The following is a 19668-nucleotide window of genomic DNA, read 5'->3' on the forward strand; positions in this document are numbered from 1 at the left end:
TGCAAATGGAATGTAAAGAATAAAAATTCATATTATTTTTAATTTAGATCAGATTAAGCAAGATAAAAATCATTTCCTCACCTAATTCTTCTCTTTCACAAGAAGCTAAAGGTTTTTCTCACTTTCAAAACACTGGTAATCTGCTTTTTAGGATCACTTTCTACCAGCTTTCCCCTCCTGAAAGCCTAAGTGTTTTGCTAAAGCATATCCGTCCTGTATTATTGCCTCTCAGTTACTACATTTTAGTAGTAACTAAATTTTAGTAGGGATTTTTTGGTTAAAACTTCTCTCTTGAAATTTATTCCTGTCATTAAACTAAAGAGTATTAGAAGGCAAGAAAGAAAATATCTTACTCCAACTCCTTCTGCAATCAATCCACATATGCTGCCTCTGCCCAGTACTATTTGCTCTATTTGGACAGTAATTTTCCCTCCAAAAGCATAGTGTCCTTTGGGAAGTCTATGCAGCACAGCAAATCAATTGTCCACCACATGGAAAAAACGAAAATGCCCGCCTCGCCACTTCAACGCCTATAGTCATTCCAAGGAAATGTCACAAAATTATCAACAAAGCCTAAGAGTCTACTCAGAAACCGTTTTCAAGATAAGCACTTTGTTTGAAAACATTGTGTCTTACAGGATCTGTGTAGATTTCAGTATAAGCTGAGGATGATAGTGATACAAAAATAAGTACTAACAGGGATGAACTAAAATGTCTCTATGGCTGTCGTAAAAAACATATATCACTGCTAAACATGCCAAGTCAAAAAAAACCCCCAAACCCAAAAACCAAACACCAAAAAAGCCATTAAGATACTCTAGTTTTATATTTTATAACCAAAAACACCTCATGAAGCACTTCCTCTGTCTGTATCTTGACAGCAGAACTGAGCTCTACGTAAGACGTTTTGTGCAAGGCATAGCATAATCGTAGCTACTAAAAAACCATGCTTTTTATTTGACAGTCTTACAATAATTGTGCATCTGTGTAGCCATCACTATGTGCTACCAGGAGTGTTGCTGCTAGTGCTATGCCAACTTACAGTGGCCTTCTCACACCACTTGCCATGCTATTTCAAGCCTGAATGAAGCTTTCAGGCATACACGCTCACCTGCGGGAGGCTTGTCGGAGGGTGACTTGTCTTGCTCAAGAGAAGACTTGGATGTCATCAGCTCTTCAGATGCAGCAATCTTGGTGTCAGCTGCAGAGGCAGACTTAGCCTCTGCAGAGGCAAACCCAGAATCCATGGCAGGAAGAGGCTTGGCTTCTGCTACAGGAGTAAACCCAGAATCCATAGCATGATGATGGTTGACTTGTGCTGCAGAGGCAAACTCTGCATCTGCTGCTGGTGCAAACTCAGAATCCATACCATGATGAGATTCCACATCTGCTGCTGGGGCAAATGCCAAATCCATAGCATGGTGAGATTCCACATCTGCTGCTGGGGCAAACGTCAAATCCACAGCATGGTGAGATTCCACATCTGCTGCTGGGGAAAACCCTGCATCTTCTGCTGGGGCAAACTCCAAATCCATCGTGTAATGGGACATAGCATCTGCTCCTGGGGTGAAGCCAGTATCCGCCACTGGGGTGGATGCAGCATTGATAGCATTAGGAGACTTGGCTTCTGGGGCAGGAGCAAACCCGACATCCATAGCCTGAGGAGGGTTGGCTTCTGCTGCAGGTGCAAATCCAGCATCCAGAGCTTGAGGAGGCTTGGTGTCTCCTGCAAGAATGGACCCAGCTCTTTCTGCAGAAACAGACATGACATCCGAGGCAGGAACACACGCTGCATCTGCTACAGAAACACAGATCACAGAAATCAACAAAATATATAGAATGCAAATATCTGACAGTGTGGTTTTATGACTAGAGAAGACAGTGCTTTCACTCCCTGTCTTCTTGTCTTGCCGCATCACTTACTCCCCCCCAATTACGCCAGTGCACGCAAGTTGTACTAGTGTTCATGACACTCCTCAGTGCACCCAAGTGCTTTTCCTACTGCAGCCTCATGTGCCTTGTTTTGTTTCCTTGACTGCAGTGTTAGACATCCATCTGCTCCTAACGTACATCAGCCAAGAGATGCACTGTTTTCGTTTAAAAAATACCTGATGCTACATAGCTGGCAAGAGACCAGAGCTGCTGGATCCACTGCGACCAACACATTCCACAGAACATATACAGGAATCACAATGAGGGTTTTTTCTTATATAGGACACAGAAACTTTTGGTGTCATCTTTATGAGCCCAGCTGTGTATTCCAACAATGGGGAAAAAGTCCTGAAACATTCCAGAGCCATACACATCTCATTTTAAATATTGTTTATGCTGTTCATGGGTGGTATGGTGCTGCAACTTGAGCAGAAGCATTGGTACTCTTGACACAAAAGACACTGCCATCCAGTGAATCACCAACTGCCCTTTATTCTTTCATGCCCAACTTGGCCTCATTCATTTTTTACATAATATCTACTAAAGACTAAGCTGTTAGTTTCAAAATAACATTTGTCAGTTCACAGTACAATCAAGCCGCTGCATTTAAATTCGTGTTTTCATAAAATACCCTTAAAGAAGTTTTTTCAGTCAGTTTTAGTTTGACATTTCAGCTGTCTAGAGGCAATTTTTTACAAATTATCAAAAGCCAGAAGCACTAGATTTCTCTTCTGCAACTATTAATTTCAACAGCCCCAAGCACTGCCCATACTCTGTGTAATGCAGCACAGTGACCTGAACATCTCGGATATACTGCTGAGTAGATATTAAAAAAAAAAAAAAATTTCTACTGTTTGTTGGAGTCACATCTAAAAATATCCTCCCAAACAATGGGAAAGATATTAAATCTTAAATTAGATACTTAAACTGAAAAAGGTAAGAAATTAGAAAAACGGAAAAAGTCCTTTTTAAAGTAGCACTTCAGGATCCATTTAGATAAACCCAATATTCCAGTGAAGCAAACCAAAAAGATCCATTATGCACTAACCCCCATTTGGTTATTTGGTTTTGCCTTTTTTTTTTCCCTGAAGTGATATCATGATCCTCTCCAAAATAAAATTTAAAGATTGTGATTTTACAGAATAATAAGACAGTAAAGAAATAGATATTAGAAGTAGTATGGATGCTCCCTGGTGAATCATGGAAAGTACTGGAATAAAGCATAAAGAAACTGGACAAAGACTAGTGCAAAATGTACCATGAGTGTGATGCTCTATATAAATTGTATATAAATACCTTAAAAACTCTGTTTTAAAGAGAGTCTTTAAAACGGACAGTTTTTAAGTTATTTCTATATAGCATCAGACTCATGGTATAACCGTGTTCTTGACACACCTTAACATTTTTCTGGAGCTAAAATTCTGAGAAAGAAAAGAATCATTAAATCAGTTACTGGACTGTGACACAAGAGTTGGAAAGTCAAATAGTCTTGCTATTTCTCACCAACGCAATTCAGGTATCATAAACCTTTAGTCACAATGGAATTTGTTAATATCTTGCTGTGTTTCCTTCAGAAGAGGGAATCCCATGTCTTTCCACCATTACGGCTTGCTCATGACAGGCCTAAACCCTGCACCAAGCTTTAGACCAGGGCAACTTTACCTTTTGATCCATCAGTAGCTTCAGCCCCTCCTGGGGATGCTGTTACTGCAGTAGGAACAAAACCAGGAGCCACTGCTGCAGGGCTTTCCGGCAAATTCAGCTTTATTGCTTCAGTCACTGTGGGGGGCACTGGGCATACAAAACCAAGCTTGATTAAGCACTCAGAAAGATCTTAGCAAACAGCTTTCTATTCTGGAGTTGCCAGAATGTGAATCACCCTCTCAAGGTGCTGCCTGTAGCAGCAACCCTGATGAGTAAGCTTCCCCCACTTCAGCGTCCCAGTTGGATCAGACCAAAACAGAACCAGTTTTTATTGTCAATTTTCAGAAAATTAGTTTGTGGAATACTTGGGAAAACACTTGTATCTTGAGAGAAGCAATTGCTGTGACAAAGTTTAGGAACATTCAGTTACAAAGCAATCCAGTTCTACCCTGAGCCCTCGGCAGAGCCAACAGCTCCAGAAACACTTTCTACCTAGGACTAGTGTTAAACTACTCTCCTCTTAGCTCGTTCACCAAAATCAGCAATAGAGATCCCATTATGGATCAAATATAGTAATACACATACAACTGCAATGGAATTATGTCTCAATGGAGTTTCAAAGATTTAACTGTAACCAGAATCTAAAGATTATTGGACAGAATACACAGGTTTGCAATTAGAATTTAGTTTAAAATTCTGTTGATTATGCATGAGCCAAAATTATGTTTGTTGGCACCCTCAGCTGCACCGATCCTTAGAAGCAGTAAACATGAGTGCTCTGACTTAGTGTCTACAAAGACTAGAATTCTTGACAGCAGTAAAGTTCCAGTTTTAGAGTTTCTTTTCAAGAGTAAATTTTGTTCACCCTATTTATTATTTTAGTGTCAAGCAATGCTTGAACATACATCCCAACTGAAAATTCAAGTACCTTCACTGTAATGGAGACGCACAGAATGGAGACACAGTCTGGAATCCACACAGCTTGCTGCTGAACATATTTTTTTTGCACACATCTACATCTGCTAACTTAATTCCCCAAAACCCATGAAAAGGGCATGCTTTCAGTGGGGTAAAACCCTGCTACACGATATGCCCCCAAAAGGGCATGCGACTAATTCTACTGACAGTCGGGCTTGGAACTGCATATACTAAATTTGTTACCCTAAATTAGAAGTAAACAGTCTATAAAATGCAGGGTTCTCCCCATCCCTTACAGCACTAAACCAGAAAATGCGTGTCAAGTAACATTTCTCTAAAACATGCATTTCTATTGTAAATTGACTTGAGAACCAGAAACAGTGTTGTTCTTGGTCAGATCCCACTTCACTTCTTTACAGCCTTATGTTTCTTGAAAAGGCAGACTAACGGAAAAGCTCTGCTTCTGCTGTTCAGAAACTCTCTATAGACAGTTCCTGCAGATCAAGTGGAAACTATTTTTACCTGGTGGCTCAACAAAGAAAGAGGCATCTGGTCCCGTCACATCATGCGGAACTCCCATCCAATGTTCTTCAGGCACTATGGAAAACAAACACATTTAGTCCTGCCACTGACACTAACACTGCTCTATTTTTTCAGTTGAAGGTATTGACTCTGCTGTTTTGTGAGTTCATTCTCAGGTAACTTCTCAGTTCCCTTTAAGAATGGTACCAGAACATCATGTTCTTCTGTGACTATTGCTAGTGAAAGCTTGCATCAGAGAATAGTTATACAACAGCACTGACCCCAGGACCCAACAGAGCAGGTTCTTTGCTCAATTCTTTTGGGCAACTGGCTCTCGGTGGCCCTGCTTGAGCAGGGGGGGTTGAACAAGATGATCTCCAGAGGTCCCTTCCAACCTCAGCCATTCTGTGATCTCCTAACATCTTCAGAACATTCACACTGAACCAAGAACCGTCATTGCCAACACAATACTTTCTAATCTTGACTCATTTTATGTATCAACTCCCCCACCAAGATTCTTTAGGACTAGGAAACCAAGATTTTCCAGCTGCATACCCTTCAAACCCAGCTAGCAAGACAGACAGTAACAGCAAAACATCTGTTTCTTACCTGTTTTGTCTTGCAGAAATTCTGCAGTTGAATCCAGGCCAATGAAGGCTGATGGGTCTAGAGCCTCTGCAGGAGAATACAGGGGCCCCAAGAAAGGTTGGTCAGGTACCATCATGGATCCATGTGGTGCTGATGAAATAAAAGGCTGTTTGTTCATCACCACAATAGCCCCAATGACTCCCCCCCAAAATTTAAAGTCTATATAACACTTGGAAAATAAACTATTCTGTTCTGCTCACAAGCAGCTTAGATAAAGTTTATAAGAAACTCTCTCAATCAGCTCACCTTTACAAACTGCATTGTAAATTGTGTATGCACATCTAATTTTTTTAACGAGGTATAAGACAGTAAGCACAGGCAAACTATTTCCTTTTGCTTTCTGCTTCTGCTCCTATGAATTCTTATTAATAACCGCTTAAACTCCAATAATCCAAAACCTGAAGACCACTTCATGGAAAAAGTTCACCCATTTCTAGCCATGAAGACAAGACCCATCAGTAATGCCTGCTTTAACTCAACTTGTCTAGTTGTCCTATTTCCTTCTGCCTAAATACACTTCAAAAAAAACCCTTCCTGGAAGTAGCTATTGGAATGGTTTTAGGCAAAAAAAAAAAGTGATTATATAGTCTGTGAACTTATCAGCTTAATAATTTTCAGTACATGAAAGTCAACAGCGAAAACACCAAAATCTGACTATCAGGACAAATGCCGAGAAGGAACTCACCATGGATGTCTCTGGAAGCATCAGCATGGCCCGTGAACAGCGGCACATTCTGCATGTCAGTAGGAAATGATAAATCAGGCAGATTCTCCCCTCTGTGCATGCTGAAGGGGTCTAGCAGGAGACAAGGAACGAGGCCAGTGTCACCACACGGGGGGAAGACATGGTGCAGAGTAAGATTATTTAAAAAACAAGATGAAGATGCACCTGACACCACAACTGGACTTCTGAAGAAAAACTGCTTTCAAGATTATTTACCAGGGGCAAACACCTTCATAATTTAAATTTACGCCCAACAGTAAAACACAGTTGTTCAGACTGCTTCCTAGGGAAAACTGACTGAAGTTTAGATTACAACTGTTGCATGGAGAACCCATCTCCTCCTCTCAAGGAGGAAGCATCTGTTTCCAACCTGATGGACACATACAGCTAACCTGAGTCAGGAACAATGGCTGAGCTCCACATCAGTTAACTCAACAGCAGACCAAGGAAAGCCTGCATAAGCTACATGCTTCCTGCCCAACAACAGTACACCAGTATAAACTGACTGATGGTCAGGTTTTTTTAACCAAGTTACAAGCCAGAGAGGAAAACAGCACATTTCCCAGTGTCCCAGGCAGATGAACAGCCTTCACCCTTAGTTCCAGACCAGACTCACTGGTGAGGCTGTCAGGATCTTTAGACCATGTTTGCAAGTTGTCTAGTGTCAGCTTTGGTTGGTCTAACACGCATTAGCTTTATTCTGCTTTTGGTCCATGCTTTAAGTGGATATATCGATGTCATCTGCAAAAGATGGTACTCCAGCAGCTGAGGATTCAGCAATAGAAAATTCCTTTTCTGCAAGTTTTACTTTTTGCGTGCACACACCTCCTTTCCCTTCAAGTAATCAGCATGGGCATTCAAACCAGACAGGACAGAGAGAACCACTGTGCCGAGTTTTATAAGATGGATTACTTAACTGAAATTCCATGAGTCAGAGAGCAGACAGACGACCTCACTGACAGAATAAAACTAAGAAAAGATGACCCTTCCATGAGTTAGTCACTGTACTGTAATACAGTCAAGGGCAAGACACTGCAAGGGGAAGGAGACGTGGCATTCCCCTCATTTCAAAACTAAAAGAGATGCTGTTGATGTCCCCTCTTTATGCAGCAGTTAGATGACATGGCAAAAACGGGCGACCCAGATTAAACCCTGTCTCTGCTCCAGAGGGAGAAACAGAAGGAGTTATGGCTGAACTTTTGTTTCCCATCTCCAAAGACCCTCCACAGACTCAAAGTGGGCCTATGGCCTACACAAGTTTTAGCATTTTTGTGACTGGAAAGCGATGTCGTGCTGCTGATGACAAGGTGATGCTTCCAGCAAAACACACTGCAGCTGAAAATTGAAAGGCAGGTGGGTAAAGATGAACTGTATGGATGGCATATGGCCATTTCAGGAAATTATCAGTTCTTGCATTAAATGAGCCCTGAAAATAATTCTCTACTTGTTCAAAATTTGCAGCTTGTTTAGAATATTAGGAAGCCAGACAAATGTTAAGAATCTGAGAGTATTGTTTCTAAACAGGTGGCGATAAGATTGACAAAACATTTATGGAAGTTTCTCTTCAGCTCACTTCTATAGAGACTTGTATCCTTTGCTGTTCAGTGACATAGTTCCAGTTTGCCAATGACTGTGGACTAATAAAAGCGTATTACTGTAGATCATTTAAATGGGAGCTCTTCATATTTAGATATTTACCTGTAGTTACAGTAATAAATCATTATACACTTGTAATTAAGGGCCTTGCAGCACTTTCAAAGCTTGCAAGCAATTAGATAATGTTTAAGTTTTATTCATTCTACATTACAATAACATTTTTAAAACAAGTCTTTTTATTACAGGTAGTGCGTAAAATACATATGTATGTTTTTGCTCATAACTTTTACTTCTGTTGAGTTGAGTCCCACTGCCAGATCCCAAGGCAGTGTTTGTAATATATAACAGCAAAGTCCAGAGCAGACTGAAATGCACTCTTCCAGCTGCTCACAGAAATGGCAGAGATGGCATTTCCCATGTTCCTCACCAAGGAATGAGCAATTACAGCAATGCTGGTCAGGAGACCTGTTACACCACTGACCAGAGAATTCTCTCCTTGGGAGGGAAATCATCCTACTGTTTTCCAAAGAGTGTGCATAAATATATTTAATAAAACCACAGATTTTTATGAGTCTGCTGTTCATATTTTTCTCCTCCTGCTGACAAGTCCTTAAAGCTTGTCTATCCTCTCTGATCCGTCTGCTCAGTTATGGGAATCTACTAACCTCTAAGCAGAATCTCTTGTTTATGCAGTACCAGGAAGAGCAGTATGGAGTAATACTTTCACATTGAAGTACACGGGGTACCTTATGCATGTACAGATGTGCAAGATACTCTAAGGACGTGAAACCTAAGGAAAAGTGGTTTCATGCAATAGATAACCCCACAGATTCACATTATTCAGGCCAAAAGAATACTGGGTGATGGGCTAGGTATGTAAACTGCTCTTAATCAACAAGTTTGTCATGTGGCTATTAAGCATAACTACATCAACATCCAATTCTTTCATCTAACAAAGCAATGGGAGGGAAAAACCCAACAACTGTGTTTTAGAAACTAGTGGCTCTTTTGTTCCAGTTGTTCCATGAATCATTTCTTGCCCTTGTAACAATACATAATTTCTTCACTGAATCTCTTAGTAAAGATGAGATTCAGATAGCAAGATAGTAATTTAGCAAGCACATCTACAGTGCTCAAAAAAATATATATAAAAAAATTTCATCCTGTTTCAGCCAGTATCTTTCCCAGGTTTATTCCTGTTATAATCTGGGCAGCACATACATTTCTAATACCCTCCAAGAGCTAGTAAGTAATTTCCCATAAGCTTTCTCAAAAATGAGAGAAAATTGGGTGAAAGTTGTTGGGTGAAAGGGTATCTTTTTGCAGGGACAAGTTATACAAGGTTCATTTAATTTTCAAGAGAGTCAGCAGCTACACAGGCTGCCTCTGGAACAGACCGACCTGCATTGCAGACGCAGCTACATGACAGCTGGAACTGGGATTTCTGAGAGCGAGGCAAGACTGGCTTTCAGCTGTCAACAATTTTGGCGAGGTTTGCACTGAAAGCCACAGTACTCGAGAGTGGTTAAACCGTGGGGGTCAACCAAAAACTGCTATGGCCACGTGAGCTGAGTCAGGGGGAAACCTGCTTCCCTCACACTCTAACACACTGGACTAGCAACTCCATTTTTAACCAGCTAGACTATGCTCTAGGGCAAGTTAGGGGCTTGATGTGCTAAGTTAATTCTGGTGTCAAGATGTTACACATTTTAGGAAAACAGAGCAACACATCCTAAAGAACACAGGCGTGAGTACAATGCAAGAGGACAAAACCACCCTTAGGGATAGAGGCTAGGACTCTGTCAAGTTACTCAGCTGATAAAATAACTGATGCTAGAGTTTTAAGAATAATACAGTCGTACCAGCCATCTCCATGGGTTTGAATATGGGCTGTGATTCAAAGCACAGGTCTCCATCATCCATCGCCCAGGAGTCATTACGATCGAGAAATTCTTTGCAAGACAGCTTTTCATCCATGATTTCTCCTGGGAATACTGAAATTTGAGAAGAAAATGACACAGTCAAAAGAGAAAGATTAAGCTAAAATATTTAAGATAAGATTACTGCATGATATGACATTCAGAGGCCAACAGATAACATGAATCATTAGCCAAACCAGAGACCATGAATATTCATTTTTTACTGCTTTGACCCAACTCTCCAAATTTAAGAAACAGAACAATTGGAATTTCTGCTTCTTGATACACATGTAGGATGGAGAATGGACTCACATGTCGAAGTGCTGCCCCGTTTTCAAATGTTGGACAATTCACGCTAGCTCCTCACTCTCATCTTCAGGGAGATTTTTCATTAACATAAGAGCTAGAACAACCCTGAGACCCTGAACTTGAGGTTGAGCAAAGCTTTCAAGTCTGTCAATACAGAAATGCCAAACACAACCTCCTCATCAGGTCACAGTGGGAAGGAGGGGAAACCAAAGCCCCTTACTCTCCTGCCTAAGCATCGACTTGTATGCACTGAATCTGACCATATTTACAAAAATGCTAGTACCACCACAGACACACAGTACCCATAGGATGGTTTTGCTCTCTATTTTACTAGGAAGACAAACTCCAAATTATTTGAGTAACTTTTCCCTGAATACCTCAAAGGCCTTTATTTGTATATCTTTATATTTCACACTTAAGCCTAATCTTCCCCCAGTTTACAACAAAGACAGTTCTTTGAACACATCAACACATCAAAGACTGATAGTTTATATCTAACCAAGGAAAACTTTAATCTTTCTTTGCTGGCCCATGTTAAAAACAACTGCACTGAGACTAACAGCCTTCAGCAATTTGAGATGTTAGAGAGTTAAGTATTTTATTACTGAAGCCTTGGTAGGCACTTTTCACAACCTATAAATGCCTCACAGAAAAATGCATGCAAATAAAGAAGTCAGACTACATAAAACTATTTAAATAAGGTTTGTCACAAGGAATACTGAAAATATGCAGATCAGCCTTTTCCTGAAGTCCTTATAAGGAGCTAGAAGACATTCAGTAAACCAAAGCAAGAAAGCTTAGCTGTGAACTGAGACACCCTCCAGCAGCAGCATTAAGACATGATGTGGGCTCTCCTCTTTCTCACCATCCATGCTTGTTTTTTGTTTGTTTGTTTTGTTTTAATTTACATCTCCACTTTGCTCCAGCCTATTCTCTTCTCCCAGTGTAGCACCTTGGGATGAACTAGTGGATAAGCAAGAGCTAGTAGCAGACATATGGTGCACTGACAACAGCCCCAGCTGCACCAAAGTCTTCATGAACAAGATGATTTCACCTCTCATCCTGGTAGGCTGGGATATAGAGGCCCCTGAGAGTGCTACAGGCCTCTCAAGGAGGGTGGTCCACCCCTACATGTTGGGGGAGAAGCTTTGGATATGAAGGGAACTGCACATGCGTCTCCACTGACCACTATTTTTATCGCTTTAACTTTAAATCACTTCAACAGAGAAACAAAAGCAGCAACTAGTGGTAATGGCTGGGGGGGGGGGAGATCACTAAGGCATAAATTAAGTTCTCCTTGTAAATAAGAGATGTATCAATATGTACAGCATATGAAAGCTAGCTATAAAGGAGCTAACACTCACAAGGTTTGATGTACACTTAAGATCAACACACAAAAAAATCCTTTACTTCAGCCATGTCAATACTAGCTACTCTATTGTAGCTCCCTCACTCTCAGTTGTTAGGGTAAAAAGCCTGGTCGTTTCAACTTTCAAAGACATTTCTAGATCCTGTAGTTGCACAAAAGAAACAAAAATACAAGTCCTAAAGTTTTCAAATATGACAACCACAGTGGAAAGGCTCAAAACAAATACCCAGACTCGTGACTTTTCAGATGAATTTTCTTTTAAGGAGACCTGAATTTGTCAACTCTTCTATTGACAACATAAGACTTTCAAACTGATTTCCAGTTTCTTCTGGAAAGAAACACAAAAAAAATTTACACAAATTCCTTCTCTCATCCCCTAATGCAATATGCTACACTCTCTTGCCAATACATCTCTATGCTTTTAATATTTTTACCTTCACTTAGGCTAACAGTACCACTTGCAAGACTGGAGCTCAGGAAAGGAACTTGACAGTGTGCCTCAAATGATATCCCTGAAGACAACCCTTAACTCAGTCCAAAACTGCAGTTAATAAAAGCAAACCCAATGTTAACACACAGAAGGAACAGAACAGAAGAAACAATTAAAAACAGAACACTGGTATATAAAAGCAACAACCACTGCCTCTTCTAGGAGGCTGAGGTATCAGCTAGCTGCAAACAGAGAATTCATAGCAAGGTGGAACAGAGATTCACAGAGAAACTGTAAAAATTCTAATAATAATAAAGTGATTGAGAAAGAGTAAGATGAAAGAGGGCTTTTGTGGGTTTTTTGGGTTTACATCACAAAATAATGAAACAATACCAGTACAAATCAATCGGTGGTTACAGCAGTTTGATCAGAGATTTTGTTCTTACAAGAATAGGAGGGGATTCAATGAAGTTAGAAACACGTAAAAATCTCAGCTTAGTACATAAATACTACTTCTCATAATTAAAATCTGGAGTTCAATGCCATACAGCGTCCCTAGGCTCTAAAACTTTGCAAGGTCAGAGGCATACGATGGTCTGCATATTCCCATTTTGAGTCGTTGACAGCAACACACTTTAGCAGGGACTTCACAGATAATCCCCAGGAAAGGCAGAAGAATTAATGAGCTTTAACTCCCTTTGAGGCGTTACATTAACTGCAGCATGGCAGATGGGACAGGCGACTAGGCAAGTGCCTCTCTACCTAAATTCAGGAGGCGGCAGTGATGGTGTCACCAGGTTTCAATTAACAGCAGCTTGGTTCCCTCAGCAGGAGGCAGGACACAGGCTCTCCCTGCCCATGCTGGCCTCTTGCTAGGCAGGGAACAGATCCCTTCCCCGAGCTGCCGACAGGCAGCCCCACGGCCACCGGCTCATCCTCCTGCTCCATCCCCAGCCCTGCGCAAATGGAGGGGCTTCCAGCTCCCAAGCTGACCTGTACACGGGCGTGTCCCAGCTGTGCTCCACTTCCAAGGGGGCTGAGAAATGTTGTACCAGACATGCCATACTGTGGATGATGTGAGCAAAAAGGAACTGGATCTTCAAAGGGAAACAAGACAGACTATTTACAAGACTGCTCATGGCACTAGCGTGTGAACTTGGGTGTCCCACAAGAAACAACCGAACAAGTAACATGCCAGAAACATCCTTTTTTCCTACTGAAATTCAAAATACAGAGAATGCTGCCTACCATCCACAGGTTGGGCACTGACACACTACGACAAGACAAGCACTAACTACAGGAAGCCATGTTACGCTCTAACAGAATTCATGATTGTAGAAGAGTTCCTATTCAGATTCTGATCCAACTAAATAGAAATAAAGCAGATTTATTTTTTACCGTTATATGCACTCTGAGGGCCAGAGAATGGGAATTCAAAGTGTAATTCTAGCAAACACAGGATCTTCTACTAGTTTGCTTCTGTGTAAACACCACCAAGAGAAAGTGTTGAAGAACTACTTTTGAACAAATTCAATTTCTGACCATGAGTGGAGTTGTTTCTACCTCTTGTGCTACAACCCTACAGATGCTACAAGCATCTACAAGCATCCTAAAGCAGTGTTGATTTGGCAAGTGGATGCTGCTTTTCTGCCAGTGGCTTTTGGCTACCATTCTGTTAAGTGACTACGTTTGACACAGTTGACTTCAGCAGAGAGGATACAGAGCTTTATGACAGCTCTGCTTCCTCTATGCAAAGGACGAGGTACAACTGTGTGCAAGAAGCAAGCGGGAAAGGTGACACGTGAAGGCAGTAACCCCCTCGTGCTCAGCAGAAAAATCAGCCTAGGCAATGCTGGCTGATCATGGAGTCTATGGGTAGCATAAAGACTGACAATTTAAGCAGGGAATGTTTTATTAAGACAGACAATGATCGTTCAGATTTGCAAAGTACTCTGAAGATAAAATGCCACTACATGTGTCAAGAGACGTTATTATTTAGGATTATTTGCGGTGCAGAATAGCAAGGGATTTAATTATACTCTATTGTAAATTCTTCTGGACAGGAGCCTGTCATTCATTTGTCTATAAAACTCCATTTAAAGCAAAAAACCCAGAAGACTGTGAATGTCTTTGTCAGTGTGAGCAAGAGGCCTGGGAGCAGTTAAGAAAATTTGGCATGAACTTTCTCAAAGATGACTCTAACTGATTTTTGGATTGGACCCACGCTAAGTCTGATCAACTTTAGAGCACACACCAATTGAACTCTAAATATTTTAACTAAATCTGTTAGTACTAGACCACAAATACATATTGGCATATTGCTATTATTAATAGATCTCACAGGGGAAGAACAAAGTTATGGTCACAACAGGTAAACCAGAAATAAAACCTCTACTTCTTTTTTTTTTTTTTAGTAGCCAGGTTGCATTCATGCCTTTATTTAAAGAGGAGGGGAACCTCCCTCAACCACACACCTTGCTGGAAAAGGAATGAGCAGGACAGTAAGGCAGCATACAAAATGAAGTGTAAAGGGAAACATTTACATGCAACATCAGATGAAATCAAACTCCTGCAACAGTTGAGCAAAGCTATATTGGTATTTGCAAACCCTTAGTTCTAGCAAAAGCCCCAAAAACCAGATGAAAGATGATTCAAAAGCAGTTGTGAATTGCCTCTGCCAAATCATTAGAAATATAAACCAGTGACTTGCATATTTTTCATACAATATTTTCATAACAGATACTAATTAAAAAAACCAAAACAAAACCACCATTGCTTTCCAGCAGAAAAACAGACATAAGAAGGAATCCAGTTAGCTGCTTGAGGCAGCCAAGAGGCCAGCAGCCAGGTCAAGAGCAGGCACAAGGCTTCCGAGACCACAGCAGCCGTTTGCTCCCCCCTGCTAGCAGCGTGCCTCTGCTGATCTTCGCTATGCGAGTGCCAGTGACAATGCAAGCAGAGAACAAAGATTGCTGTATCAAAATAAGCATTAGCAAAAACTCCCTTGCTATTCCCAAAGTGTTTGTCAACATTACTTGCTGTACAGGTATAAAGCCGACGCATCCAGCTAATTTGTCATTCCCACCCCAACCCAATATTCGGTTCCTCCTTATTCAAGCAAGCCTGGTGGAACATGAGAAACATGATCTTGGAAAACAGGGTCCCAAGGACTGTAGAAAAAAGGATTTTTCAATTCCAAACCCAGTTCTGCAGACCCTCCTAAAACACACAGTCTACATGTGATCTACGAATAAGACATAAAAGCAAACAAAAATGACTAGCCAAACTCTTATGATGATCAATCCTGAGAGTGCCTATTAATATATATCAGCAGCAATGTACTCAACACAAAATGTAAATTTGACAGATCCCACAAACCTGTAAAGTAATTTTAGCAAGTATTAAAGCTTGCTGATAGTTGAAAATCCAGTTAGGACTGTTGATAATGATAATATAAACCAATGTAGGATTACAGCTTACAAAGTCTTGCTTAAAGAAAAAAAAATACCATTAACAACATACTTACAAAGCAAACTTGCTTCTGAAAGAAAAAATATGGATCCCATGCAAGTAGCACCTTCCCTGAACTAATCGCACAGCAGGTTCCGGAGAAAGAGTGCAAAACATTTAGTAGGGCTGCTGACAGTGTTGATTTGTTTGTTTTATCATCTGCTCTGCAAAGATCAGCATGGTCACATAAACCAATTCAGAAGCTAATCCATACAAAACAGCACTTCTGGGGACCTACAACACGGACACTCCCAACATGGGCAGCCTGCTGTGCTCAGACCTCCAGAAGAAAAAAAAAAAATAATCTGTACCCACTAACATGCAGGACATCACACAGTGAACTTCCAGCAAGGAGCATTCTTAGTAGAGGATTACCACGATAAAGCCTTTTTGCTCCAGGAGATGCTAATCTTGATAGGTCACTGACCAGATCTCCAGCTAGAGGTTAAGTATCTTCAAAATTAATGAGTCTGCAGCCATGAGATGTCCCTGCCAGCACCAAGCCAAGCAAACAGAAAAGAGAAGCTTAAGAGCTTCATTCCTATAGCTGATCTTAAAGCTAATTTGCCCAGATCACTGCATTGGTTCAGTATCTTAAATGGACGCCAAGTTTGCCTTCCTGAAATCACCACCTAAGACTGGCAGTTTTACCAGTTGGCAGAACCCACCAAGCCCTGCAATAAATTCTCAGCAAATCTCAAAGGAAACAAAAGTCCACACCACCTCTGCAGGGTATGGTATACTACAACCTTTAAAAGGAACTTTAAGAAGCATTGTTAGAAGGCAAGGATTTGGTAACATGGATATTTTTATACTCTCCATGAGATTTTGAGCTGTTCTGGTAGCACTTGGTTCCTGTGCAAAGCTCTGCTCCGCACAGCTGCACTCAGCAGGCTGCTACGGGCAGTTACTAACAGTTACTAACATAAGCAACTTCTGACTCTCTGCATATGGATTCATGAGATATTTGCCAGCATGTCCTCTCTGATTTTTTTATGCACACACACAGAGGTATTACCTTCACTTTGCTAACCCATGGTGTTATACAGGATGGGACAACGGGTGGAACATCCCCTATGGGCAGCCAAGACATTCTGGGTTCTGCTCCTTCCCTTGCTCGGGACATTGATGCAAGTCTCACCTTAAAGGTTACACAGTAGCTCTTCAAAGATGCTCATCGCTCCCTTTGTGCATGCTGGCTTCAGAGTAAACAGAAAGTACCTCACAGAAATACCTTCTCAGTATTTTACTATCAGTTTCATTATTTTCTAAAACAGAATATCATCTGGTTCCATTCAGAGTGAAGGGTCTTACCATCATTGTAAATGAGTATTACAGACAAGCTTCACTAATACCCAAAATCTATGGGATAAACATAGACAAACAACTACACGGAAAAGGATGTAGACCAGCCTACCAAAGGAATTTCACACATTTTTATCCAAGAGGATAAGAGCTCAAGATTAAAAGAAGTTTTGGCATTTAATAAATATATAAAGCACAAAGCTGGCAGTCTTGATGGAGAAGAATTTATCCAGACCAGAGTTGTAAAACTGGTTACTTTCTGCCCAGTGATTTTCCTCTTGTCAAGTTGAAATACAGGCAATTCCATTTAAACTTTTTTTTTTTTTTTTTTTAATAAAAATCTGAGGGAAACTGAGCACTGGACAGGTTGCCCAGAGAGGTCATGGAGTCTCCATCCTTGAAGATAACTCAAAACCCAGCTGGACAGAGCTGGAGCAGCCTCCTCTGGTTTCTCTGCTTTCAGCAGGGGAGTTGGACTTAGAACATCAGAGGTCCTTTCCAGCCTCCTAAGCTTTCACAGAAACTTCAGATGCTGCTGTTGGAGAAAGAGACTTCTGTCCTTGCAGAAGAGAAAGGCTTAACTACCAGGAGCTCATGATGAAACCAAATCTGGCTGAGATTACTCTAAGTACTTTAATTTGCTGCAATGAGAAGCAAATTAAAATCCACCATTGAGTTACATGGGAAAAAAGATCATCAGGAATATATTACAGGTCCTAAAGAAACTGCAGGGCATTTCAGACGGTGCCAACAAGTCAAGAAACATTTTATTGCTTTCCTTCTGAAATTCCATGCTGTTATATAATCCAGAATGCTAAAAAAGCTCAGTGCATACGACTGTCAGAACCAGTATCTCCTAACTGAAAAGACGCAAAGTCAGTAACTTCAAAGTTCAACACAAGGTTCACATTTTGCCTTTAAAAAAAAAAACAAAAAAAAAGAACCTGCAAGAAAAAAAAAAGATGCAATTGTACAGTTTATTGCATAGCTTTTTTTTCCTTACTTACTCTTCCTAAAGAGACATTTCTTCAGCAGTTATTGCTTCATGATAAATTGAAAACAAGAACCAGAGACGCACAGAAAGCACACCTCCCACCCTCAGCTCTAATTGCTCTACAAGCAATATTTGTTCTCATGCTCAGGAAGTTATCTTGTTATCACATCTCAGGTGTTACTGGAGAAGTCTCACAGATTGCTGACAACGCTCCGGACTGCAATGTAGGACAGCTTCCACTAGATACTCTCTTTAGATTCCTCTGTCTAGAACCACACTCAATAGACTCTACATTTTTTAATAATGAAGGCACTTGAAGTCCTATTGTTAAACAAAAGGCTCTCTAAAGACTTATTTCCACAGAGTTGTCATAGGCACATATAAACAAAAATAGCTCTACTTAGGAGACTTTTTACCCATTAAGTGTGACTCTGAGCAGGTATCCGTTTGGTGAATTAAGAGAACAACATGTTTTCTACAAGAAAGATGAGAATTACAGGAATACTGCCGGTGTTATCAGGTGTTTTAAAACTTCAGACACTTGAAGCATGGTTGAATATTTTTACTTTTTGCTATTCTTGGGATTTTTGTTTGTTTTTTCTTAACTGAGATTTTGGAGAGTGAAGTAATGCAACTAAGACAGCCTTTACAGTTTCACTTGGGGTTCCTTCCTAAAGCTGAGAGCCTTCTGCATATCCTTGGTAGTGAATATTTCAATCCAAAGCCGTGCAAAAACCCACAAACCTGTTCAACAGGCCCAACGCAAGATGCAGACTATATAAAAGAACATCTCTACACATAGAAACCCCAAAGCAATAACACCAAGACTGAGTCAGCTAAATGACTCCCCTATACCCTGGCCCTAGATCCAGCCTCATAATTGAGAAGAACATACAAGAAGACATCTGAACATCTTGACCAAGCAGCCTTGCCTAAAGTTTATGAAGCTGAAATAAGCAAAATTCTGAGGCAAAAAGACTCACAGCCTGGGAACTGCCAACTCCTTATGGTGGGCATAAAAGGCCTGTCCAAAACCCAGTTTGCTGGCACCAGAGAAGAGCCCACGAGACGTGAGGAACAGCCAGTGGAGTCTCATCCCCTGTGCTACCAACCTGGCCAGAGCTCCTGAGCACAGAGACCTCACGCTCACGAGTACACAGATCTGTGAGCGAGAGTGATGTGAAAACAATCATGACTAAAAAAAGTTGTGTTTAAAGTAAGCATCACCTGCCCTTCCATAAGGTCTCACACTGAGTTGTGTTGCTTTAACATCCTACAAAAGCCTCCTGACTTCCAGAGCAACCTGGAAGCCGCCGGTGCAGTGCGGTGCTGTGACGCTGCATGAGGAAGGAAGTCCCGAAGAGTTTTTGCAGTGGACTGCAGCCCCTCCATGCTCAGTACCACTCCGAGCAGGGAGAGAGTGTCCCTTACACTGTCACCACGAGCCAGTGACACTGCACTTTACAGCAGTGAGCTGTGACCCAGAGCACTGTCATCCCTTGTTCTGAGCAGGAAAAAGCTATTTTCCCTGAAAGGGCTGTTACCAAAATTTAAACAGCTTTATACTGATTCAGGCAATGCTCCTGTTCAAATACACAATTATAACTTCTTCCAGCGGGGTAGGGGGAGAGGCTGGAGCAGCGTCTCAGACATGGCAGTGGCACATTTTGAGAAGACTGAGCGTGCTCCAGATTAATCCAGGGTCAAAAAACTGCACAGCAGTTCAGAGCAAAAGCCTTCAAGAAGAGCAGAAGCAGCAGCAAGGAACTAATGTAATGATTTGTTCAGCAAAGGTCAGTGCTGAGTTTAAGTGTGCAAGCCTTTCAAACATGGATATACAAAGGCATG

At 41.1% G+C, this 19668-nt stretch overlaps 1 protein-coding gene across 17 annotated transcripts in view; it reads right to left on the bottom strand.

Annotated features, from left to right (window-relative positions):
- MAP4 (microtubule associated protein 4) overlaps nucleotides 1–19668 on the bottom strand; it is a 164279-nt gene that overhangs the window by 57911 nt on the left and 86700 nt on the right. For 14 of the 17 annotated variants that reach the window (XM_069778465.1, XM_069778478.1, XM_069778469.1 and 11 more), the window contains 6 exons: nucleotides 9847–9978; nucleotides 6350–6460; nucleotides 5626–5754; nucleotides 5017–5091; nucleotides 3595–3723; nucleotides 1112–1798 (listed from right to left, as the gene is read on the bottom strand). In XM_069778465.1, the coding sequence (XP_069634566.1) occupies nucleotides 1112–1798; nucleotides 3595–3723; nucleotides 5017–5091; nucleotides 5626–5754; nucleotides 6350–6460; nucleotides 9847–9978 (1263 nt within the window). Of the gene's footprint in view, nucleotides 1–1111; nucleotides 1799–3594; nucleotides 3724–5016; nucleotides 5092–5625; nucleotides 5755–6349; nucleotides 6461–9846; nucleotides 9979–15537; nucleotides 15809–19668 lie in introns of those variants that run through there. The other 3 variants (XM_069778475.1, XM_069778464.1, XM_069778471.1) reach the window with 3 other exon arrangements.

This window comes from Haliaeetus albicilla, chromosome 2, assembly GCF_947461875.1.
Source record: "Haliaeetus albicilla chromosome 2, bHalAlb1.1, whole genome shotgun sequence".
In the NCBI taxonomy this organism is placed as follows: Eukaryota; Metazoa; Chordata; class Aves; order Accipitriformes; family Accipitridae; genus Haliaeetus; species Haliaeetus albicilla.